The sequence below is a fragment of the Podarcis melisellensis genome, assembly GCF_964234715.1.
Source record: "Podarcis melisellensis genome assembly, chromosome: 1".
Lineage (NCBI taxonomy): Eukaryota > Metazoa > Chordata > Lepidosauria > Squamata > Lacertidae > Podarcis > Podarcis melisellensis.
In genome coordinates, this window is record NC_138528.1 from 116,172,007 (window position 1) to 116,196,556 (window position 24,550).

At 46.2% G+C, this 24,550-nt stretch overlaps 2 protein-coding genes across 4 annotated transcripts in view; one reads left to right on the forward strand and one right to left on the reverse strand.

Annotated features, from left to right (window-relative positions):
• Positions 1–20,313, forward strand: part of SLC25A12 (solute carrier family 25 member 12) — a 59,689-nt gene extending 39,376 nt beyond the window's left edge. For all 3 annotated transcript variants that reach the window (XM_081921090.1, XM_081921091.1, XM_081921089.1), the window contains exons 14-18: positions 13,339–13,479; positions 16,161–16,299; positions 17,570–17,728; positions 17,861–17,951; positions 19,731–20,313. In XM_081921090.1, the coding sequence (XP_081777216.1) occupies positions 13,339–13,479; positions 16,161–16,299; positions 17,570–17,728; positions 17,861–17,951; positions 19,731–19,923 (723 nt within the window). In that variant the 3' untranslated portion in view covers positions 19,924–20,313. The remainder of the gene's footprint in view (positions 1–13,338; positions 13,480–16,160; positions 16,300–17,569; positions 17,729–17,860; positions 17,952–19,730) is intronic.
• A 1,869-nt stretch (positions 20,314–22,182) lies between these two features.
• Positions 22,183–24,550, reverse strand: part of DYNC1I2 (dynein cytoplasmic 1 intermediate chain 2) — a 33,532-nt gene continuing 31,164 nt past the window's right edge. Inside the window, exons 15-16 of the mRNA XM_081927497.1 lie at positions 24,197–24,322; positions 22,183–22,979 (exon numbers count right to left, since the gene is read on the reverse strand). Coding sequence (XP_081783623.1) covers positions 22,866–22,979; positions 24,197–24,322 — 240 coding nt within the window. The 3' untranslated portion in view covers positions 22,183–22,865. The remainder of the gene's footprint in view (positions 22,980–24,196; positions 24,323–24,550) is intronic.

Genomic DNA, 24,550 nt, shown 5'->3' on the forward strand with positions numbered 1-24,550 from the left:
ATCTGGCTCCAGTTGTTGTTGTTTTTTTTAATCAAGAGGACATTTATGTAAGTAACAATGTACTGTATTTTTTGCTCTATAAGACACACTTTCCTCCTCCTAAAAAGTAAGGGGAAATGTGTGTGTCTCTTATGGAGCGAATGCAGGCGGGAGGCTCTGCTCAGCGCTCCCTTTAAAGAGCCGCTTGGAGCGTGTGTGCGGCTCTTGGGGGCTTTTCCCCGAGGAGGGAAAAGGGAGCGCGGCTCTTGGGGGAGCCTTCATCCTGCTGCCTGGGAGAGGCTACGCGCGGCTATCCCATAAGCCAGGACAGCAAGAGGGATCTCTGCGCAGCGATCCCGCTTGCTGTCCTGGCTTCTGGCTTAGCGTGTGGCTATTGCGGGAGGTGGGGGAAGGGACAGAGCGCGCAGCTCTGTCTTTTCCTCCACCTCCTGCAAAAGCCCCCAAGAGCTGCACAGAGCGTGTGTGTGGTGCTTGGGGGCTTTTCAGCCTCCTTGGGGAAAAGCCTGCAAGCGCCACACACACGCTCCATGCAGCTCCTGAAAGGGAGCGCTGAGCAGGGCCTGGGATGCATACAGGTTCTGCTCAGTGCTCCCTTTAAAGAATATTTTGTTCCTTGCATTCCCCCTCTAAAAACTAGGTGCGTCTTATGGAGCGAAAAATATGGTAAATGCACGGCCATTGATGAGCTCCATTGATTTCCATGGGGGAGAGTTAAGCAGGTGCCTAATTCTGTCCCAGTGAAATCAGTGGGAGTTTGAAGTGTTCCATTGTACATTGTATAGAGGAAGCTGCCTTGTGCCGAGTCAGTCCATCAAGTCCATTGTCGTCTACACTGACTGGCAGCAGCTGTCCAAGGCTTCAGACACGGGTCTCTCCCAGCCCTACCTGCAGAAGCAAGGGGTTGAGCCTGAGACCTTTTGGGTGCAAAGCGAATGCTCCACCACTGACTGAGCTGCTGTCCTTCTCAGAACAATATATCACTGACATTTTCCAGGACGCATTGATTCCAGTGCAGCTTGAATCTTATTGAAATGCAAGGAGTTCCACTCTAACACATTTCTTACTGAAGGGCAGCTGCTCTTTCTGCCCACCTCAGTTCTATTGTCCCCTTCAGGAACCAGAAATGTTCCCCCCCCCCAAAAAAAAAGTTTGGAGAGTAACTGATGCAAAGGCTGGAGGCAGGTAATCTGTTTCTCAGAGCACCTACAGCCGTTTGAATGAATGCTGACTGCTTTTGGTGAGCACACTTAGCCCAATTTCACCATGGGTTAATTTTCCAAATACACGCTCAGCCTTGGCTTGCTCTTCTTAAAGCGTTTGGGGAAGGTCCCTGTTGAATTCTCAAACCCGGACCCTGCAAAGGTATTGCATTTTTATTGTTTACTATTTATTTGTATATCACCCTTTGTACGTAAAGGTCAGGATGGTTCGCCACATCATAGTGATTTTAGTACCTTTTTAAAGAGTTGAGTTGAAAAGCATCTGTCTTCCTATGTAGCTTCTGTCCTCACTTTGGTGAAACAATAGACTCGGTTGTGCTTAATGTTATTATCCATTCTAAGCCGACAAAGGTCCGTATAGTTAAAGCTATGGTTTTCCCAGTAGTGATGTATGGAAGTGAGAGCTGGACCATAAAGAAGGCTGGTCGCCGAAGAATTGATGCTTTTGAATTCTGGTGCTGGAGGAGACTCTTGAGAGTCCTGTGGACTGCAAGAAGATCAAACCGATCCATTCTGAAGGAAATCAGCCCTGAGTGTTCACTGGAAGGACGGATCCTGAAGCTGAGGCTCCAATACTTTGGCCACCTCATGAGAAGAGAAGACTCCCTGGCAAAGACCCTGATGTTGGGAAAGATGGAGGGCACAAGGAGAAGGGGACGACAGAGGACGAGATGGTTGGACAGTGTTCTCGAAGCTACCAGCATGAGTTTGACCAAACTGCGGGAGGCAGTGGAAGACAGGAGTGCCTGGCATGCTCTGGTCCATGGGGTCACGAAGAGTCAGAAACGACTAAACAACAACAACAACAACAAGCACATCTAAAAGGCCACACCTGAACCATATATGTAGAGCACTATTACGCCACTTTAAGCAACCCTGCTTCTCCCCAATGAATCCTGGGCTCCATGGTTTGAGAAGGGTGCTGAGAGCTACCGTCGTACCTTGGTTTTCAAACAGCTTAGTTTGGGCTCCTGAACGCTGCAAACCCAGAAGTGACTGTTCTGGTTTGCGAACCATTTTTGGAAGCCGAACGTCTGACGGGGCTTCTGATTGGCTGCAGGAGCTTCCTGCAGCCAATCAGAAGCCGCACTTTGGTTTCCAAATGTTTTGGAAGTCGAACGGACTTCTGGAATGGATTCCAAGGTACGACTGTATTCCCGTCACAGAGCTGAGTGGTTTAAACACCAGTCCCTCTTCCCAGGGAACTCTGGGAACTGTACCTCTGTGAGAGGAATAGGGCTCTCCTAACAACTTTCAGCGCCCTTAACAAACCGCAGCGCCCAGGATTCTGCCCAAGTGCTGTAATAATGCTTTAGATGTATGGTGCAGCTGTGGCCAAAGGCAGGAGCCCTCCTGGGTTTGGATCTGGGAACTCTTAATACCTTCCAGTTGAACAGGCTGGATGGAAATCTCTTCAGCTTGTCACCAAAACCATGGGCAATGAGGCTGTTGACCTCTGCAAACTCCGAATTCAAAGAGGCAGCCCTGGAGTGATGCTGTTCTTACTTCTCCCTGATTAGAAATGGCAGCCCTGTAGATACCCCAGCCTTCGCTTGTCAGCGTACAAACCCACGTTTGGGAAAGGCAACAACTGAGCGAGTTATAGCCATACCCCAGAGAGAACCTAATCTCGCTTTTGAAGGCCCATTAGAGCAGCTACAGTTATATGGAAGAGACCCCTCAACCCCGCAAATAAATGTAATTCAAAGGCCTGACACATCTGCTGACTTCTCTCCCCCCCACTCCCCCCCCAAGTCAGCTATAAACTGCTGGGGGCTGCTGTGGTTTCATGAGGAAGCCCACACAGCCTAACGGCAGTATAATTTTTTGAAAATGTATGCACATTTTAAATTAGACTTGAGTTCCTTTTTAAAAAAAATTGCTTGAGGATGTTTTCAGGTATGCATTCATTAGGCTATTTCCCCCCCTGCTGAGACATGTGTTCAGTAAGGAATCGTAGCGATTTCTGTTTCGGTAATGAACTTTGATTATTAGGGTTACTAACTTAATATCGTTTTGTACCAAAACATGTTTCTAGCATGGGCAAGTCTTCATTAAGCGCTACCTCTGTCCCTTTTTGCTCAAGGCATTTTAAACTGAAGTGTAGTCCGTCGTTCACACCGAGAACATTTGAACATCAAAAGCTGAGCTCATCATTGCTTACTCTGACTGGCAGAGCATCTCAGAAAGATGTATTTCCCAGCCGTATGTGGAGATGTTGGGGTTTGAACCCAGGAACTTTGCTCTGCCACCAAGCTGTGATGCTCCCCTTGGGTAGCAGAGGAGGAATCCTAAAAGTTTTCTGGCTCTGAATTGCACATCCTCTGCCCCAAGTACTAAAATAACAGCACTACCTGCACAAATGTCTCTGAGCCAACACGTTGCAGAAAGGCAAATGTTTGAGCGCTTCCCCAGTAAAGCTGTGTTTTTTTAAAAAATAAAAATCTGTTTAAAAGAAAGTCTTCTCTTCTTGGTCCCAGGGCATTTTAGGGCTTCTTATAGGCAATAACTAGCACCCTAAAGCTGAGACATCACCTTGCCAATAAAGGTCCGTATAGTTAAAGCCATGGTTTTCCCAGTAGTGATGTATGGAAGTGAGAGCTGGACCATAAAGAAGGCTGATCGCCGAAGAATTGATGCTTTTGAATTATGGTGCTGGAGGAGACCCTTGAGAGTCCCATGGACTGCAAGAAGATCAAACCTATCCATTCTGAAGGAAATCAGCCCTGAGTGCTCACTGGAAGGACAGATCGTGAAGCTGAGGCTCCAATACTTTGGCCACCTTATGAGAAGAGAAGACTCCCTGGAAAAGACCCTGATGTTGGGAAGGGGACGACAGAGGACGAGATGGTTGGACAGTGTTCTCGAAGCTACCAGCATGAGTTTGACCAAACTGTGGGAGGCAGTGGAAGACGGGAGTGCCTGGTGTGCTCTGGTCCATGGGGTCACGAAGAGTTGGACATGACTAAACAACAACAAAGCACCCTAAATTGCACTCTGAAACAGCTGGCGCAATAAAAGGGGCCACATGATCCCAGCACCTTGCCCCAGTTGAGATTTTAGCACCTGCATTCCTCATGTATCAAAGCTCCTAAATGCTTTTCAAAGGCAGCCTCACGTCGTGTGTGATTCTAGTGCAGCCGAATGGTAAGTGATGCATGTAGGACCGTGGCCAGGTTTGACCCTACCAGGAGTGGGCACCCCCATCGGAACTGGGGGGGGGGAATGATGTAGCTGACCGACGTCGGCTGTACAGAAGTGGAATCACCTAGCTATCTCCCCTGTGTGCTTCTGTTTTTAAGAAACAGGAAGAAAGGGAGGCAGGGACTTTATTACTTTCACAGCATCGTTCCATATACAGTGGTACCTCGGGTTTAGTACTTAATTCGTTCTGGAGGTCCGTTCTTAACCTGAAACTGTTCTTAACCTGAGATACCACTTAAGCTAATGGGGCCTCCTGCTGCTGCTGCATGATTTCTGTTCTCATCCTGAAGCAAAGTTCTTGACCCAAGGTACTATTTCTGGGTTAGCGGAGTCTGTAACCTGAAACGTCTGTAACCCGAGGTACCACTGTACTTGTCAGGCTGCAAGGAGAGTCCCAGGGCACACAGTTGACCGTGCATCCTTTTTTGTAAGAAGCCCCATTGTGAGGATGGAGTGATGTGCTGGGGGAAAAAATTCCCCAAGATCCCTAAAAGCAGAGGGCGCTTAATGCACACTTGCCTGAGAAAGTTAGCACAAATTTTTGGAGCTTAGCTGGGAGAAGGGAGTGCGAACACCTAGAAGTCGTCTCCTAAGAGCAGTCTACGTCAAAGGACAATGTTTTCAGTGTGGGGAAAAGTTTTGGTCTGGGACGCTGTCTGTTTTCAGCAAGAGGAAGCGGGTGTTGGGGGCTGGGCCGAGGCACCTCCCCCCCTTCCCCCTTTGTGTCTTGTGCCTCACGGGTGGAATTGGAAAGGGCAAGAGGTCTCCTCTTCCAGGGTCACTTGTGCATTTCCTTCCGCCTCTGGCATGTCAAAAGGTGTTTGCTGTGGGATCTCAGACTGCATCTCTTCTCTCATAACCTTTGCTGTCAGCTTGAGTTTTTTTGCATTTGCTCCTCGTGGAGACTTTATTTTACATGACGTTAAGGTTAAGCAAGGGAGCTTGAATTGTTCCTACTCCTGATCTGTATGAATAACCTCCATTCAGGATTGAATTTGTCATGTTGCTGCCCCAAAAGGTGTCTGTCATAATTTAGGAACCGTTTTCTGTTTGTGCAAATAGCTGGGCTTGTATCGGACTTATTATTTGAACAGTGTATTTGAATGGGGCCGTTCATGAGCCATGCCAATGCGCTCTCAGAATCTCTACATAGGTTCTTTTTTCCAGGGTGTTCCGCCCCCTCCCCGCTGAGGGTTTGGAACCAAGTTTCCTTGGTCTCCCCTCCTTAATAAATTTCAGTTTCTAAAACAGTGATAACACCCATGCTGCTACCATAGCCATTACTACAGTGGGGCATCTGTTGAGTGCCAGTGTTATGCTACATGCTGCACAGAGCCTGAGTCAAGTCATGTTTCTCCAGAGGGATAGGGATGCGGGTGGCACTGTGGTCTAAACCACTGAACCACTTGGGCTTGCCGGTCGGAAGGTCGGCGGTTCAAATCCCTGCGACGGGGTGAGCTCCTGTTGCTCTGTCCCAGCTCCTGCCAACCTGGCAGTTTGAAAGCATACCAGTGCAAGTAGATAAATAGGTATCGCTGCGGCGGGAAAGTAAATGGCGTTTCCTTACGCTCTGGCTTCCGTCAGTGTTCCATTGCACCAGAAGCGGTTTAGTCCTGCTGGCTACATGACCCGGAAAGCTGCCTCTGGACAAACACCAGCTCCCTTGGCCTGAAAGCGAGATGAGTGTCGCAACCCCATAGTCGCCTTTGACTGGACTTAACCGTCCAGGGGTCCTTTACCTTTACCTTGTTCAGAGGGGTTCCAGTTCCACCTTAACAAAATACCTTCACTGATCATCACTTAATATAAGGAATGGAACTCTGGAACAAATTATTCCACAGTTCAGCCACTGATCCAGGATGGAAAGTTTGGGGCTTCCGAATTAATCCAGTCAAGTCATTGCACAATGAGAATGGCTTACTCTCATGCAATGGAACTTCCCCTCCCTCTCCCCCCATCCCCCGCACTTACCTAAATCTGCTCCTGAGTGTATGGGGACACCCCTCCCCCAGAGCAGATTAAGGGGCAGTTTGGGGCGGGGGCAGAATGAAAAAATCCATCTACACAGAAAGAAGTGTTTCTGCTAGTGCAATGGCTTTATCTGTTTCTTTAGAAAATCCATAAACATGTCGCTGAAAAATAAATTCCCCCGAGCTTCCGTATGCAACATGACTAAAACATGTAAGCCAGTTAAAAACAAGTATGCATAAAGCCATCTTTTTTAAAAATGATTTTAAACATCTTTTTTTAAAGTTCAAAAAGTACATAATTAAAAGTGCACTAAACATGGTGAGACATAAATAAAAGAGAGAAAAGGAGAAACGGAACCTGTGTAGAAAGGAAAATAAAGGGGGGGGGGACACCGACAACTGTATACTTTACAATGTTGTTATTGTACTTCAACAGATCTTAACCTATTACAGTATTTGTAAGAATGGATTCCTATCATTGAATATCATTGAATTTGTCCATGGCAAGTCTTCGTTTATATGCAAGATGTTCATATGTTGCGAGTTTGTATAAATCTTCAATCATAGAAGGGAGCCGCATTTTTATTTTTCCAATTCACCAGTATCAAAGATGCATAAAACCATCTTTAAAAACCAAGGTAAAATCAGTGAAGCTTTTAAAATAAGTGTAACTAACTTGTGTGTCTGGATAAGCTTGCTGAAATTAAAACCTTTTCATCCAGTGTGTAAAAATAAATAAATAGAGAAGCCACACCTGCCTACCGTCAAGTGGCAGGGAGTTCCAGAGCACAGATGCTGCCACACTGAAGGAATGACTCGTCGCAGATGCAGAACAGGCATTGTGTGGCATTTGTAAAAGTGCGAGTTCCACAGACCAAAGTGAACAAGGGGACACATTTAAGGCAATCCTTGAAGTAAACTGGTCTATAGCAGCAAAGCAGATAGGCCTATGCCAACTTTGAACTTGGCCTGGTAACATGACATTGTTCAGTGCAGCCCTCTGTGTGCTGCAGTTCTTGCGGCCGAATCCTTGCACTCAAGTACTTGGAGATGTGTGCATCTTCAGTCCACATCCACAGGACTTAAGTGTTGACACCACCAGTCACCTCCTGGAATAGGTAGGAGAATGAGCCCAAGTCCTTGAAGTCCCTCAAGCAGCTGACGGTTGCTGTTAGAGCAGGCAGTCCTGCCAACTTTTGGGGTATGTATTTTGGGACACACAGAATAGTTTTGTGTGCAGGACTTGTGGCCGCACACTTAGTCATGTGCACAGGCAGGAAAGACGTGTACACATTTTCGGAGGTGCTTTGAAAGTTCACTGTGAGGGACTCGGCGGTGGGGCAATTGGCTGAAGTCGGAATTTGCAATATTTTCTGTGCGTTTCCCCTCTGACCTCACACATGACAGCCTAGGACTGTGGCCTCATCACAGAGCCTTAGACAAGATCGTGCATTTTAATTAAAAGAAATAAGCTACATTGTGCTTCTCAGGCCATCAACACGGTTCTGAAGCCCAAAAAACCTGAAGCTACTGATACAGGTTCCATCAGTCAAAGCTGCATTTTTCTGAAATCCTGTCCCTTTAAAGAGCTTACTGCTGTTTGTGTACATGCAAAACACCATTTCAACCGCTTTCCACGAAAGGAACTAGGGAGGTTAATTGGGCCGTGATTGGCTTCTCCCTCCCTCTCCTTCGAAAATAAAAATGTTTATGAATTGATCTATTTGACTTTTTTTACAGGGTTATTTTGCTAGCCCTGCAGGAACTCTAATTTCTAAAAGATTAAAAATAAAAACAAAACAATGCCTTACAAAACAGAATTTCCCGTATATACAGGCACCACAGTAAACTCTGGTGAACCAATCTCAAATGACTAGTCTGGCCAAATTCAATTTCTATTTCTTTTTTAAAGAGAGAGAGAGAGATTTCTACAAGAAATATCATTAATGACTCAGTGAACAAATCTACACCTTTCAAGTCAGTTTTGCCTTGTTTTTTCTAATGGGAGGGGAAGAGAAAATATTTTGCAAAATGCTTATGCTATCAGTGTGTGTCATCAGTTACACAACTCAAACAAACTGCTGGCTACAATGCTCACAACTAGGGCTGGGCGAGATATTGTCCAAAACCAAAATTATGAATTTGGCTTCGTAATTTTTGACCTAGCAATATTTGCAAATCGTGATGGGTGGGTGGGTGCTTGGCCTGAAAGCGAGATGAGCGCCGCACCCCATAGTCACCTTTGAATGGACTTAACCATCCAGGGATCCTTTAGCTTTTACCTTTTTAGGCCCTGAAACTGCCTTGGTTGCCCTTAGGATGACCTATGTCAAGGGAGAGATGGCAGGGATATATGACACTGCCGATAGCCACACGGGGGCATTTTGCGGAGAGATCATGGTTGTGGGGGGAAAGAGTTTTAAATTTCTTCTTTTGTGGTGCTGTGCTGGTGAAAATCTCCCCCCCCCCAATTTCCCAGAGCCTATTATTATAATTTTAAAACAAAGTGTCGCAGCCAGCATCACATCCAGGTTTAATTTTGGTAAAGGCAGACAAGCCCTTCCGAGTAGGCGGATCGGTCCAGCCGTCTGTCCCACGATGACCCCTGCACTTTTTCCAGAAGTGAAGGATGGTTAAACCTATAGCGGGCCGAGGGAAAGTCTAAACATGTCACTTCCCAGTACGTTTACATGCTTCTGGAGCGAAACTGTCACGTTGAATCGCCCTGTGAAATTTTGAAATGCCGCTTGGTGAATGTCTGAGGTTAAAACGCACAACTTGGGAGAGAGCAGTTCATGCAGCAAACCTCCTGTGAGGGACGGGGCTTGCGCTCTTGCTAATGAAATATAAAACAACTTGACAGCTGTTGAATTTGTGTCACACCCAGGCTGGGGAAACTGGTAATATCAATCTGTTTCTGTCTGTGTCTTCCCCCGCACCTTTTCTTTTTAAAAAAAATATATAATTTTTTACTGTAACAGATGTGGTAATGGAGGTGTGCCCATTATTCACTCTGAAACAATGAATTTCCTATTTTAAATGGTAAAAAGCTCTCCTAGTCAAGCCTAAGAGCCCTGCCAATTATTTACAGTAGCAAAAGCCAATTTTCATTCAGCTCACCTTTTGCCATCACTCAAAATCATTAAACGCTGACAAGCACAACAGCAATTAATGCTCCCTTCCAGCAGCGATGGTACTTATTTATATTTCTTAGTCACTTTGCTTGCAGAAATGACCCAAAGCGACTTACAATGCAGTAGAAACGCTGAAACAGCCAACTCTCCCATTAAAAACCTAAAATGCACATTTATACGAATCAAAGCCTGCTGTTGTGTTGCCATCCTACATACCTCTTGCAGAGCACAGAAGGGCCTCAGGTGATGATTGCAGAGTTTGGACGGCTGGTTCTTGTTGGGAGAGGCTGGCGGCGAAGTATCGGGAGCAAAACCTGCCCTTTGAACCAAGCCTGGAAACTATTCGGTAGCCAGTGCGGTCGTGCCAGAATTGGTGCTCTACGTTTGGGCTGTCCTGCGCAGTCGACAGTCCAACTGTGGACTCTGCAGCAGCTTCACTTTCTGAACTCGCTTCAAGGCCAGCCCCACATATTGCAGTGATCCAGCCTAGAGGTTGCCAGAACATAGGCAAGAGAAGTTAGGTTTTCCCTGTCCAGAGAAGGTCCCAGTGGGGCCACCGGTCAAAGCTGACGGAAGGCGCAGTGATAGCCGGGCCTTTTCACCCTTGTCTTTTATTCCCCTGTAGTCTTTTGTTCCATGTTAGTGGAGGAAGTCTATCGATGAGCAAGAGTCCAGGGGCTGAGTGGAGGGTCGCCCTTGATGGCATTGATAGTCTGCCCCTCCTTCCTGAAGAATGGAATAAATTTAATGATTATTTAGTTAAATTTGTTAAGTTAAACTAACTGGAAATAGCTTGCAGATACTTAATAGGCTTAGGATTTTATTTATGTTAAGTGATGAATTAATATGTTTAATTCTACAAGGTGAAGATTTAAGGATGTTAATGTTTAAGTTAAATTTCATAAAAATTGGGATTTGGAAAACCGTTAAAAGGACATGCAATGAAATTCAACCAAGGGGAAGCGAGGAAGTCACTTAACAAAGTTAATAACTGTGATTTTTAATAAGGCTATGATTTATGTTTGTTTTGTTTGTTTGTCTTGTGTGTTTGTTTATAATATTGTGAAAACCAATAATTTTTTTGGCAATGATATTCAGCAGCCGTGTACTTGCACAGTGCTGGTTGCCACAGCCTCACCACCTCCTAGTGAAATGCTCTTCCTTCTTTACCTGTCATTTTGCCATGGCTGTTGGTGGTTTGGGCTAGTGAACTGCACTTCTGCTGCTGCTGTGACATCAGCAGCAGCTAGCCAGTCACGTTCCTCTGGTTGTCTGCGCTTTCAGAATGCGCTTTCCTGTGTTAGGCTGTGTGCAAAATTGCAAACCCCACTAAGACTGGGTGAGCTGCTCTCCGGCTTTCCACCTACTGACTGAAAAACCTGCTTATTTGTTCTGTACCAAGAAGAAGGAAAGCACGGCATAATAGACATTTGTTTATTATTGCAATTTCAACTAAAGCATGGTGGGCTGTCCTAAAACATTGGCTCAGGATTTCAGTGTTTCATCTAGAGCAGTGTTTCCCAACCGGTGTTCCGCGGCACACGAGTGTGCCGTGAGACGTTGCCTCGTGTGCCGCGAGATGCCTGGAGGGAGGCGGGCGAGTCGGGCGGCGAGAGGCGGGGCGGCGGCGGCGAGGAGAGGCCGCGCCTCCTGCTGCTGCCTGGCGCTCCTCCTCCCAGCCGGCAGCGCTGCCTGGGCGCCTCCGCGCGACTCTGCCTCGCTGGGTTTGGTCTCCCAGCAGAGACGGGTCACACGCGCCCCTCCCTCCCTCCCTCAGCCTGCGCGGAGGGAGAGCCAGAGAGAGGCATCGCTCCTGCGCGGCGGGAGAGGGAGCAGCCGGAGCGATGCCCCAAACGAACGCATGGGACCGGAGGGGAAATCCTCTCCGAGGCGGATTGAGCGCAGCTGAGAGAAGCCTTTCGAGGAGCTGCCGTGTCCCCTGGAAACCCCCTTCCCAGCTCTGCCTCAGCCGCCGCCGCCTCAGTTGCCGCCGTCCCTCAGTCCCTCGCTCTGCTGCCTCCTCCCACCCCCAAAGCTTGGAGGTTCCCCAGCAAGGGGGAGGGAAAAAACTTTCACTTTTGTGCGTCCCTCCCGGCGTGACGCTGCGCGCTGACGTCACGGGGCGGGGCTTTAATGGTGGTGTGCCGCGAGATTTTTTTTCAGTAAACAGGTGTGCCGTTGCCCAAAAACGTTTGGGAAACACTGATCTAGAGAAGGGTTTGTACCAACACCTGACCAATGAGGAGTTTGTCAGCAAATGGCAGAAAACCATGGCTAGAAAAGCCACCTCTACTGGTCTGTCACCCCCCCCCCCAACTGTATTACCTGGCTTATGAAGGCGCCCAAAAGGTTTTAAAGCAAAGATTATGGGACAATGCACACAGTGACTTGCGATCTCAATCACACACAGTCTGTAGTCCGCTGGCAGCAGGAGTACAATATGGGCATGTCTCTAAGTTAACATCTTACATTCAAAACCTGACAGTACCAAATTATAGAAGGCTTTTCACCAAAGCCAGACTAAACGTCTTTCCTTCTGCAGTGTTGGATGGCAGGTTGAGAGGAGGTCCCTACCAGGACAGACTTTGCTCGTGTGCTCAAGACACTGATTCCATAAAACATATTTTGCTGCACTGTGCAAAATATGAGCAAGCCAGGCCTGAACTGATATCACCCTTGCTGGTACCTTTCCCAGGAAAATCAGAGGCTTACCATGTCAGGTTCCTGTTGGAAGACCGGACAAATGCTAGAACATTAGCAGTGGTAAAGTTTTTATTGGTGGTTGCAAGAACCAATGATCCCTATCTTTTGAACAAAATGCTTGTTTAACCTGGAGGTAGGCTGTATGAATCGTGCATTGCTTTGTAACGATTTGTTGGGTGTCTGGACTGTAATAAAGATTGATTTGATATTATTGTTGTTGTCACTGTTAATTTTTACTCGTTGCTTCCCTTGCACGCAGGGGCGGAGGAAGGGTGTGTGTGGTGGGGGCAGGCCGCCCTGGGTGTCACCACTGAGGGGGCGGGTGACAAAATGCTGGGCGGCACTCACCGTGGGGCCTGGAGCGCGCCCGAGCCACGTGTCTCTCCTGGGGGTGACGCGGTGGCTTGGGTCGCCACAGGCTCCACACAGCCCCAAACGGTCCGCCCGCTGCCTCCCCCTCAGTTGTAGGGCAGCTGAGCAGGAGGAGACAGGCAGACTCCTCTGAGGCCCCACAGAGCATCCTGTCCCGGCTCGCCCCGCCCCACAGGTGGCTGGCCCCGCCCCAGGTCGCAGGGCATGTGCGCCACCCAAGGCGCCCAATCAGCTTGCTCCACCGCTGCTTGCATGTGACACAATGTACAAACACCATATAAACGCATTTATATAAATTAAAAAGGCAGGTCAGTGTATTCAACACTCTGTACATTCTGTGATGGTTGACACAGATTTTATACTGCTTTTCAGCTTATTCAAGTTACAGGATTGGCTTAGGGGCTGGGGAATATTTGTCTTCTGAACTAAAACACGGCCTACAGAACCAGCTAGGCAGAGGACTATCGGAATAAAAGCAGGAGGCTGAGAGTGGATGTCGGTGGTTCCCCACCCTCCTTGTGATGCCCCACTTTTGAATGCCTTCTCAATATTCATCAATTGCAAAAACTGTAGCAGCTCTGATCCCTAGAATATCAGCTAGCGAAGCAAACCTTAAGTTGCCTAAAGCCGTTGCCCGATAGTCAATGTGGATGCGAGTTGGAAAGATCAAGTGTGGATTTGGGGGTTCTTTGGGGGTGAAATCGCTTAACATTGTGTTGTGTTTTGCTCTCGCAGGCAGGAGGGTCTCAGGTCATCTTCACGAATCCCCTGGAGATTGTCAAGATTCGGCTGCAAGTGGCAGGAGAAATCACCACAGGGCCGAAAGTTAGAGCCCTCACCGTTCTAAAGGACTTGGGGCTTTTCGGTCTTTACAAGGTGTATATTTTCTCTCTTTCTGCATTCCACTCGCTCAAATTTGTGTGTGTGTGTGTGTAAATCTTTTCAAATTTGAAAACAATCTCTGCCTGCAGGGTAGCCCCATGGTTGAAAATGGAGAGAAACCCACATTTATATTAGTGGCAGTGGGATGTACAAAAACACTCCCTCGCTTTCTTCCACGGGCTTTTATCCCGAGCCGTAGGGAGTCATGGCTCTGGGGACCCGCTGGCTTCTGGCACAGATCGTTTCAGTGGGAAGAGGTGGTGGGGTGTGTTGTAGAGGGAGAAAAAGTTTCCTCTCCTTTCCCTTTTGTGTTTATTATGGCAGCCCACATAGCCTTAGCATTTATTTTGTGTCTCCACTATCTCTATTGTTACATTCACAGCGGGCTGCTCTCTTTGTCTTAATCACACGGCGGCGGCGAAACAGTAGTGTAGTTGAGCAGAATTCAGATCTTTAAGAAGTTAAGTGATGGGATTTGTCAATAATGAATTCGTTTTGTGAAGGGAGGGGGGAGGAATAAAACCCGCAACCAACCCAGCGAGGCCCATACCGTACGGTAGTTTTAGCAGAATGCCAGTAAACAGATCCTTTCCCTGCAGGTCTACTTACTTCCATCATTACAGATCAGAGGTAATGGAGCGGAAGCTATTAGTTTTCTTAAACTCGGAAGACTATTTCTTCCGACACCCTTCATGACGGCAAGAGACTAATACGTAAATTCAGCAGATGCAGGCAGCTGGGCTCCCGAGAAACAGTGTTAACGCGTTTCTTTGTGCACAGAATTTGGGTCTGGAGTGACAGCTTCCGTCCAGAAGTTAGGACATCAGGAACTGCATAGCTATAGCATTTTCCTAAAGATGTTTTAATACACGGAGCAAGATTTCACTGCAGTTGGGTGGCTGGTATTGTTCCTTGTCACCCTTTCCTTGTAAACCACACATGAGTCTTAAAAGAGGGTGTGAGTGGGTTGCTAAAAATGAATCCCAGATTAATTTGAATTGAGTGAATGGATTTAGGAGGCAGATTATAAATCATTTGGGGATTTAAAGGAGGTGGGGGGCACAAAGACAATGTGCATGGCTTTGATTCCACTGCTACAAGCTGTGCTAATGGACTTGACCATTAGAATCATAGAATTGTACTGTTGGGACCACGAGGGTCATCTAGTCCAACCCCCTGCACTGCAGGAATCTTTTGCCCCATGTGAGACTCGAACCCATGACCCTGAAATTAAGAGTCTCATGATCTACCGATTTTGCTGTTGGCGCTGAGCCTGTTTCCAGGGGCGGCAGTAGAGAGGTTGCTACATACTGGTGATAGGAGGTATCAGTTGGATCATCACAAGTAGACTCTCCTGCCCATAGAATTCAGAAGGACAGTGGCCATAAACGAAGCCCAGAGATGCCTTCTTCCACTGCACACACTGCCACACAAGAAAGCATTCTGGCTTTCGACCAAAGTGGTGGTTCTCCTTTTTCAGTCTGACGGCTGTGGGTGATTGGTGGTACTTAAAAGTCTTTGAGCATCTCCAATAGATCTTGCAGCCAAGGACTCATACAGTCTGAGCATCGAGTCTTTTCTTGCTCATCCACGTTCAGCTTTCTTTGCTTGCCCGCATTGTAAAGAGCCCTGCACCCTCAGTTGGAGCCACAATAGCATTTTCTCAGCCAAGATGTTCCTGTTCAGACGTGGCAGGTGGAGGGGGAGGGAATGCAAGCATGTCTTTCATTCATTGCATTTCCCCTGCCCTCACTTTCACGAACCCAAGAAAATAAATATATTGAGATATACAAAAATGCATCCAGTACTTAAAATGTTGCAATCTTTTGATTTAATGATGATGATGATGATGATGATAAATTTATTATTTATACCCTGCCCACCTGGCTGGGTTTCCCCAGCCACTCTGGGTGGCTTCCAACCAAATATTAAAAACAATACAGCGTCAGACATTAAAAACCTCCCTAAACAGGGCCACATTCAGTTGTTATTTAAAAGTAAAATAGTTGTTTATTGCCTTGACATCTGCTGGGAGGGCATTCCATAGGGCAGGCACCACTACCGAGAAGGCCCTCTGCCTGGTTCCCTGTAACCTCACTTCTCGCAGGGAGGGAACCACCAGAAGGCCTTCGGAGCCAGACCTCAGTGTCCGGGCTGGATGATCGGGGTGGAGACGCTTCCTCAAGTATACTGGACCGAGGCTGTTTAGGGCTTTAAAGGTCAGCACCAACACTTTGAATTGTGCTCAGAAACGTACTGGGACATCCTTGGCGAAGCGCCCGTGATTTGGCATCAAATACACCCGCAGCGAAAGCGCTCGACTCAAGAGCAATCGCCAGTAAAAGCCTAGGAAAAGAAGCATGTTTTTAAATTGGCATTGGAACATTGGCAATTGAGCGCCAATTGAATCTCAGGAGGGAAGAAATTCCCCAGCCAGGGTGCCACCACCAAAAAGGCTGGACCCCAGGGTATAGCATAATGTACCTATACTCTAGACAGAACCACAAGGCTGCTTCAAACCGGTGTTGTCCACATCTCAGGGCTGAGGCTGGGGAGTCATCCAGATCCCCTCTTTGCGCCTGGATAGTCCCCGAGCCTTGTGTGTAGAGGCAGTTTGAATTTATCCTGTGTGTCTATAACTTGTTTGCACTTTCCCCCCCTTATTCACGTGACAGGGTGCCAAAGCATGTTTCCTCCGAGATATTCCCTTTTCTGCAATCTATTTTCCTGTGTACGCTCACTGTAAACTGATGCTTGCAGATGAAAATGGCCGCGTGGGAGGATTTAATCTGCTTGCAGCTGGTGCTATCGCAGGTAACATTTTACGGCGTGATTTGCAGACAGCTCCCCTTCTCTCACATACCTCTCCCCCCCCCCCACTTGCCATACCTGTCCCCTTTCCTAGCAATCGTTAATATTCATCGGAGCCAAGGATAGGAAGCTAATACACTATTGTATCTAGCTTAATCTAAATTTGATCACTTTTATCCTTGGTGGGAGGTAGTGTAATTTTGACGAGAGCTAATTACATTTGCATAATGTGGATAAACAGCTTAATGCAGCTCAGCAACTTGTAGTCAAATTTGTACTCTTGGCCTCGATAGGGGAGTTGCAATTGTTTCAAAGCTCTCAATGTGGGAGGCTTGGCGTTTAAAATCTCAAGGAAACAGAGAGAGGCGAGTTTATAAAAATTATCTTGTCTGGTTTTCCTTCATTTGGGAAGGAGCTGACATCGTATATAGAACAAGAGTGTGTTTTAGGAGGTTGAAATTCAAAATCATTCTTTTGGGAGAGCCAAAATTCACTTCATCTGCAACTTGTTTGAAGAAGCCATTAAAATAGTTCACATAAGCATTTATTTGAAGCAGAAAGCAATTTTATGGTGCAGCCCTTCTTTCCTTTCTTTCCGGGATCCTTTCTTTGCTGGATCTGTCAGGCCCGTTGCCATTCAGACAGGCATAATGCATGGCGTCCGATCATTGCTGATTATGTGATTTTGTGTATGGGTTATTTACCAGCTTCACGCTTTATGCCAGAGTACATTTCGCCACATGGGTATTTGAAGCCCTAAACAGCTCTACCCCCATCGTTGAGCTTGGACACTAAGGTCCATCTCTGAGGGCTTTTGGCGGTTCCCTCCCTGCGAGAAGTGAGGTTACAGGGAACCAGGAGAGGGCCTTCTCGGTAGTGGCACCCACCCTGTGGAAGGCCCTCCCATCAAATGCCAAGGAAATAAACAACTATCTGACTTTGAGAAGATGTGAAGGCAACCATGTATCGGGAAGTTTTTAATGTTTGATGATTTACTGCGTTTCATTTTTTTTCACTTGTTGAAAGGTGCCCAGAGCGCCTGGGGCCACCCAGTCAGAAGGGCGGCATGTAAATAATAAACTATTATTATAATTATATTGAATGTACTCTGGCATAAAGCGTTAAGCTGCACAAGAGGAAAGAAGCTGCTCCCGTTGGCTTTTGGTTTTGTTACAAATGCGACTTCAGCCGTTTTTCGTATTCATATTCTTTGGCGTTAGAAATGTTTCTGCCCGTCTCTGTCTTAAACTAAACACTCATTTCTCCTGAAAAGGTGTGCCTGCTGCTTCCTTGGTGACCCCTGCTGATGTCATCAAGACGAGACTGCAAGTGGCGGCTCGCGCTGGTCAGACGACGTACAATGGAGTTGTTGACTGCTTTGGAAAGATACTTCGAGAAGAAGGCCCCGCAGCTTTCTGGAAAGGAGCCGCAGGTAAGGAAAAGAGGTGGGGTGTGTGGGTATGTTTGTAACTTCTGTTTTAATTTAAAGAAGACTAGAGAGTCCCAAGGCTCGCAACCATTTAAATACCTGCTCAGTAAAGCTTGTGCTTATTCTGTTCAACAGCACGAGTGTTCAGATCTTCACCCCAGTTTGGCGTCACTCTAGTGACCTATGAACTTTTGCAGCGCTGGCTCTATGTTGATTTTGGAGGCATGTAAGTACAGTTTACCATCCTCTAAACCAGGCTTCCTCAACCTCAGCCCTCCAGATGTTTTTGGCCTACAACTCCCATGATCCCTAGCTAGCAGGACCAGTGGTCAGGGATGATGGGAATTGTAGTCTCAAAACATCTGGAGGGCCGAGGTGGAGGAAGCCTGCTCTAAACCAAGCGCAGGGAACCTGTGGCCCGTGATACAATGTTCAGCTTGCAACTTTCATCAGCCTCAGCCAGCATGGGCAAGGATGATGGAAGCTGGGGAACCATCCCTTCTTGGTTGGTGAAAAATGGCCTGGTACATTTAGATTAAATTGTGTTTCTAAATATAAACAGGAGAGTACAGCAACCTAGAATATAATCTTTACTCTTCAACACTCTGGTTTTCATTACTGGTCTTACTGTAAGGTTGAGGCACTGTGACACAGAACAGGCAGGTGATGTGCTACAAGAAATATAGGGAATCTGTGGCCATCCATATGTTGTCATTGTTGGACTCCAACTCAGCCCCAGCCAGCATAGTCAATGATCAGGGTTGGTGGAGAAGTGTCTGCACCATCCAGCAGTTCCTCAGCTTTTCTCCCTTCAAGCTTAGAATTTCTGCACTTTTAAACTAAGAGTCCACTGGGACGCGGGTGGCGCGAGAGCCTAGGACTTGCCGATCAGAAGGACGGCGGTTCGAATCCCCATGACGGGGTGAGCTCCTGTTGCTCAGTCCCTGCTCCTGCCAACCTAGCAGTTCAAAAGCACGTCAGAGTGCAAGTAGATAAATAGGTACCGCTCTGGCGGGAAGGTAAATGGCGTTTCCGTGCGCTGCTCTGGTTCACCAGAAGCGGCTTAGTCATGCTGGCCACATGAGCCGGAAGCTGTATGCCGGCTCCCTCGGCCAACAAATCGAGATGAGCACCGCAACCCCAGAGTCGGCCACAACTGGACCTAATGGTCAGGCCACAACTGGACCTAATGGTCTGACTCTTAAACTAAGAGTCAGAATCCAAGTCAAAGCTTATGGCCAATTTACTGCCCTTGGCTGGTGGCATTCAAGGTATATACGAATAATCCTAGAAGAACCCTGTGGTGTCGGCTGTTAAAAAGATTCAGGCCTTGGTTGATGTAAGCCACCATGCAAAAAGGTGTTTCATGGGGAGAGAAAAAGCCCAGTGAACAACACCTGACCCAGTCCTAGCTATTTCAGATCTGCATATGCATTCCCTAGTGAGTGATCTGTTGGATCAGCTCTGAGTACCTGATCTAGATTCATGCCCAGCCATGCTCAGCACTGTTCAAAACTGACAAAAAGATGCATGGATGAGCTGAGATCATGAGTGTAACGCTTCAGGTATGGGCAGGGAACCTGTATGGGCTGGTGGTCCAAATCTTTATTTGCCCGTGGGCTAACTTTGACAGGTGGACGGAGCCATCTGTCATGGATGCTTTGGCTGAGATTCCTGCATTGCAGGGGGTTGGACTAGATGACCCTTGGTGTCCCCTCCCAGCTCTACGATTCTGTCAGGTGACTGGGGTGGGGGTGGTTTCACCTGTTGAATTTGATTTGCAATAGTGTGGTTGCTTCAGCAGCACGTTCCCCACAGGGAACATGCTAGCAAAGCAGTACCCAGAGCAGAACTGAAACACCCCCTCCATGGGGAAATTGCCTTACAGGCCATATTGGACTCCCAGGGAGGTCAAGATTTGCCCCGCAGGTTTCCCACCCCTGCCTTAAAGAAATAGCATTATGCTGATGAAACCTGAATAATTTTCTTTTTGCCTCCTTACCAGCAAACCCTCCGGCTCAGAACCTACACCCAAGTCTCGAATCTCCGGCCTTCCTCCTGCTAATCCCGACCACATAGGTGGATATCGACTTGCAACAGCTACTTTTGCTGGGATAGAGAACAAATTTGGCCTCTCTCTTCCAAAGTTTAAATCAGGTGCCGTTTCAGCGCAGCCCAAAGCAGCCGCTCCCTCCTGAGCCAGATTAAAAAGTAGTGCCATGGACAGAGAGCTACAGCCGTGGCTCTGCTCCTCCAGTCAGCTGCATGATGCTCTAGCTGAATGGAGCACCGACATCGAATCACTCCTTTCTATCCAAAACACAGCTAATCATTTGCACACGGGAGACCGATTCAAGCTTTAAGTTCTATGCGTAGAATAAGTAACTAGGGCTTGGCTTAGCACAGCTTGCACTCCATGTTACTGTACATATTGTACAACTTTGTACAGAGACATTATCATGGCATTGAAATGCAACTGCATTTGTAGAAACAGGTGTTGCGGTTCTAAATAGTTTGAAATGTACAGAATGTTTTGGAAAGTGTTTTATTAAAAATCATGTGACAATAAAATTTATTAAAACCAAGAATGACAGGGTTCTTTTTGTGTTCTAAGCTGAATTCCTCCGTAGGAAGCAAACGGATTAAGTTATCCTTTTGGACAACCTTGCCATAGTCTGCAAGACAGCAAGAGGTGAAGAAATGCAAAAAGATGAAAATGTTTGCTGGGAAGAAATGGTGCAAACTCCCTCCCCCAGCAACTGGTATTCAGGATACAGGCTTTGGTGGAGGAGGCAGAGCATAGCCATCAGGGCTAGGAGCTAGGATAGCCCTCTCCTCCATGAATTTGCCTAATCCTCTTTTAAAACCATTTCATTTGGTGGCCATCACTGCCTCATGTGGGAGTGAGTTCCACAGTTTTAACGTTAACATATGAGAGTGCTGGAGGTGAAATAGTTAAACAGGTTACCCAATCAGGACCCAGGGGCTGGAGTCAGAGGGACTATAAAACCAGCTCTGGGAGGGGCAAAGGGGGAGTTCGTTGGGAGTTGGGTGGTTGGTTGGAGTGGGAGTGAATTGAGATAGTCTGTGGGTAGGTTGAGTTAGTGTAGTGAAATAAGCTGAGTCAGGAACAGTTAGGAGCTAGGAAGACAAGTAAAAATCTGAGAGGTGGTTTAGTGAGTGAGAGCAGGTAACGGAAGTTACAGGTCTGGATAGGCACCCCATGATTGTAATTGAGCAATACCGTTTATGAAACCACACGGTTGTTAAACTGCAATAAATAAACAGAAGTTTATGTTCCAATTTAACCCTGACTGGACTCGGTATTGTACCAGGTAGGGCCTGGGTGGTGGCAGCGAGAAATAAAGTGGTGGCACAGGGATCAATAGACAGTGAAACGTCCGGGGATCCTGTGTGATCGCCACAGCCCCTTCACAGCTCACCCCTACCTCTAGGTCATTTATGTATAAGTTTAAAAGCACGAATACGAATCCTTGGGGAACGCTACTTTCTGTATCTCTCTGTTCAAGATTAGTAAACTCAATTTACTAATATTATCTACTTCCTGCTACTTAACCAACTCCTCATCCACAAAAGGACCTCTCCTTTTATGACATGACTGCTAAGCTCACTCACCTTGTCAAAAGCTTTTTTAAAGTCTAAGTACACTGTGTCAATCAGATCCCCTCCACCCATGCTTGTTGACAGTCAAAGCACTCTCAACAGGTTAGAGAGACAGGATTTGTCCTAGCAGAAGTCATGCTGGCTTTGCTGCAGCAAGGCTTGTTCCTCTATAAAATAGGAGAAAAAGTAGTGATCATTATTCTCCAGTAATCATACAGCCTTTAATGTAATGTCACAATAGAAAGATCACCTCTTTGGTAGAATAACCAAGAATTTAATATCAGAATTGGTAATTGGATTTTCTGAGTAGTATTCATCAGTAGAAACAGCATGCTTTTTTTACCTATGGGAGTAAAAAGTCAACTAAAAATAATATAATCCAGAATCCTTAAAAAATAGCTTCAAGCCTATAGGCAGATATTTCAGAAACAATTAAAAATGTATATCGTATTGTTGCATAGGAAAGAAACTGATGTGCAAAAAATAAATCAAATAATGTGGAACTTTACACTGATCTTATGTGATGGTAAGAGAATACCGCACCTACTACATAGTCCTAGAGAAAAAATGGACAGGTTGCTTTTGAAAGTATGAATTGCCTCATGTGCGCATTCTTTTTGCTTTAGTTTAAAGAACTGTTACATGAGCAATATCAAGTAAACTGAAGAATTACAAAATAAATCCCAAATCCATTTTTATTATAGGCACAAGATACTTTTTTTAAAAAGAAATGGAGTTTGTAAGTTAATTATTTTCCTGCAGCCCCTCACCCCTGCCCCTGCACAAACCTCTGAAAATGCAAACTCTTGAAAAACAAGTCTTTAAACAGATGCTTCTGAGAAAAGAGGCCATGTAATGTTTATTTATAAAGAATTCTTACTCTACTGCAGAAATGTAACAAACAAAAAAATCGAAAGTACTTAGCAGGTATTTTAGAAAGTTTCCATTACAAAAAAGGGTTTACAGATTTTTTTAGTCATATACATGACCTACCACTGTAGCCTGGAGCCTATTATATAATAATTAGGATAAAGGTTACTGTGAACAGATGCATGCACAAATCTAAGCCATTAAGAGTACTATAGCCATAACGCTTTCCCAGTGCCCCAGAGATTGATGTCCACAGCGTAGCCTGTCAGTTTGACTTGGAAAAGCTCTTGTTCAGAAACTTACAGAACTTAAATTGCTCTGAAATAGTTATATTGAAAGTTGAACCAATGAAAGCCATTGAAAGTTGAACTTTAAATATTCAACGTGGTTAGTGTTTCAGTAGAACATACACCTTGCCAAGTCAGGGTAAATAATAAATTATATCTATCAGATTAAGGGTGGTGATTCAAGGATTAAAAAGCAACTTTGCAAGATCAATTTCACTGATCTTTATACACTTGTCGACTCCACAGTTTACTCCACATTTTAAATGTCAAGTTCAGCCGCATACTTAACACATGCTACTATTCTGAAGCCCTCTATAACCAATCCCCAAATTCACAGCGAGACCCCCCACTTCAACAACCTAGGAAGGGATTCGGGTTGCTGCCTCCTCTTCTGCATCAGCTCTGTTGGCATTAATTTCTGCTAAAGTTCGACCAAAACGGGTCCATTCATCATTTCGGGGAACCGCAATTTGCTGTGGAGAAATAGTTATATGGGGACATCAGTGGACGTATGAAAATTAAACTCATCAGCTTGAATCCAAAGGATTGTGAAGAAGCCCTTGTTCAAGCACTAGACTTTTCATAGTGCAGCACCTGAATGCAACAGGGCTTCTATTAAAGTGTGAGAAACATGGTGAAAAAGGAAAATATAGGCTGTAGCTTATTAACCGCAGTGGGCTGTAAAATGGTCTTAAGAAAGTGTACAAATGAAGGAATTTCTCTGGAATTCGGGTCACACTTCTAATGCAACACTCTTCTGCTAGGTCAGAAATAACCTGTGTAGCAGCACGAAGAACTATCTGCTAGGATCAGGGTTGGAGAACTGGATCCGACCACTGGGCCAAATCTTTACACACACACACCCCCACTTCTTGCAGGCCAATTTGACAAGGCCACCCACCAATCACCTGTCACAATGGCATCAAGTGGCCTTTTGCCTTCATGGTTTGAAATCAAACCATGCGGGCAAATGCACAACCACAAAAAAACTCTGCAAAGCCCAAACATCAGCTGACGGTCAGATCTTGTGAGAAGCTCTAAAAGGGCTTTGCAAAACTCATCAATCATCCGATAATTGGGTCTTTTAATGCCCTTTGCAAAGGGCAGTGCTTGCAAATGCCTTCTGGCTGAGCCGGGTCTTTGCCTGCCCTACACTTGATGTGGGGTGTGTGTGTGTGGCATGGCTAAAATAGCCTTGGGGCCCCAATGGGAAAGCCTGCAGGGCAAGTCCAAGAGGTTGTCCACACCTGTGCTAGTGGAAGGGCATGCTTGGACTCAAGCCATTGTGCTACCCTGATTCACAAGAGCACCAGCTTGTCCAAACCTTTGGCCTACTGATTATTGCCATCTCGCCCTCCACCAAACAACTGCCTAACCCCAAAGGGAAGTATGGATGAGCAGCCCTCCCTGGCAATAGGGACTGGCGAAAGACCGTTGGGGTGAGGGGCTGAAGTCCCCCCCACCCCGTAACAAAACTAGACACATCCAAAATTCTTACTACTACATAAAATACATAAGATACTACATATCTTAACATTGTATCTTTGTATGCAGAAACGTAAATGCACACTGGCATCTGCAGTGAAAGAACTATGGCCCCCTGACCCAAATAAGTGCCTTTTATTATTGGACTTAAGTAAAATAATGTAAGACATCATTTTTACTTTGGAAGCACTTGGAAGTTACCTACCTCTCCCACATCGTAAATTATTATTTGTCCTTCTGAATCTCCGACAGCAATCTCACGTCCTGAATTTGTCCATCGCACGCGGTTTAGGGCAGGATTACCTTCCACAGTAATGCTTGCTGTTGGCACCTATACCAGTTTTAAAAACATACCATGTTTCAACTGGACTTATAGTATCTTTCAAACTTTCTTAACCTTCATCACAAATATTAAGATGGCAATACAGACACTGAAGTGTGCCGGCTGTTCCTTATGTTGCAGGAACAAAATACCGTATGAAGGAACACATTATACCTTTCAAAAGTTTAAAATTTACGTGATGCAGATGTGAACATTCAGAAGAGGAATGTTGGTAAT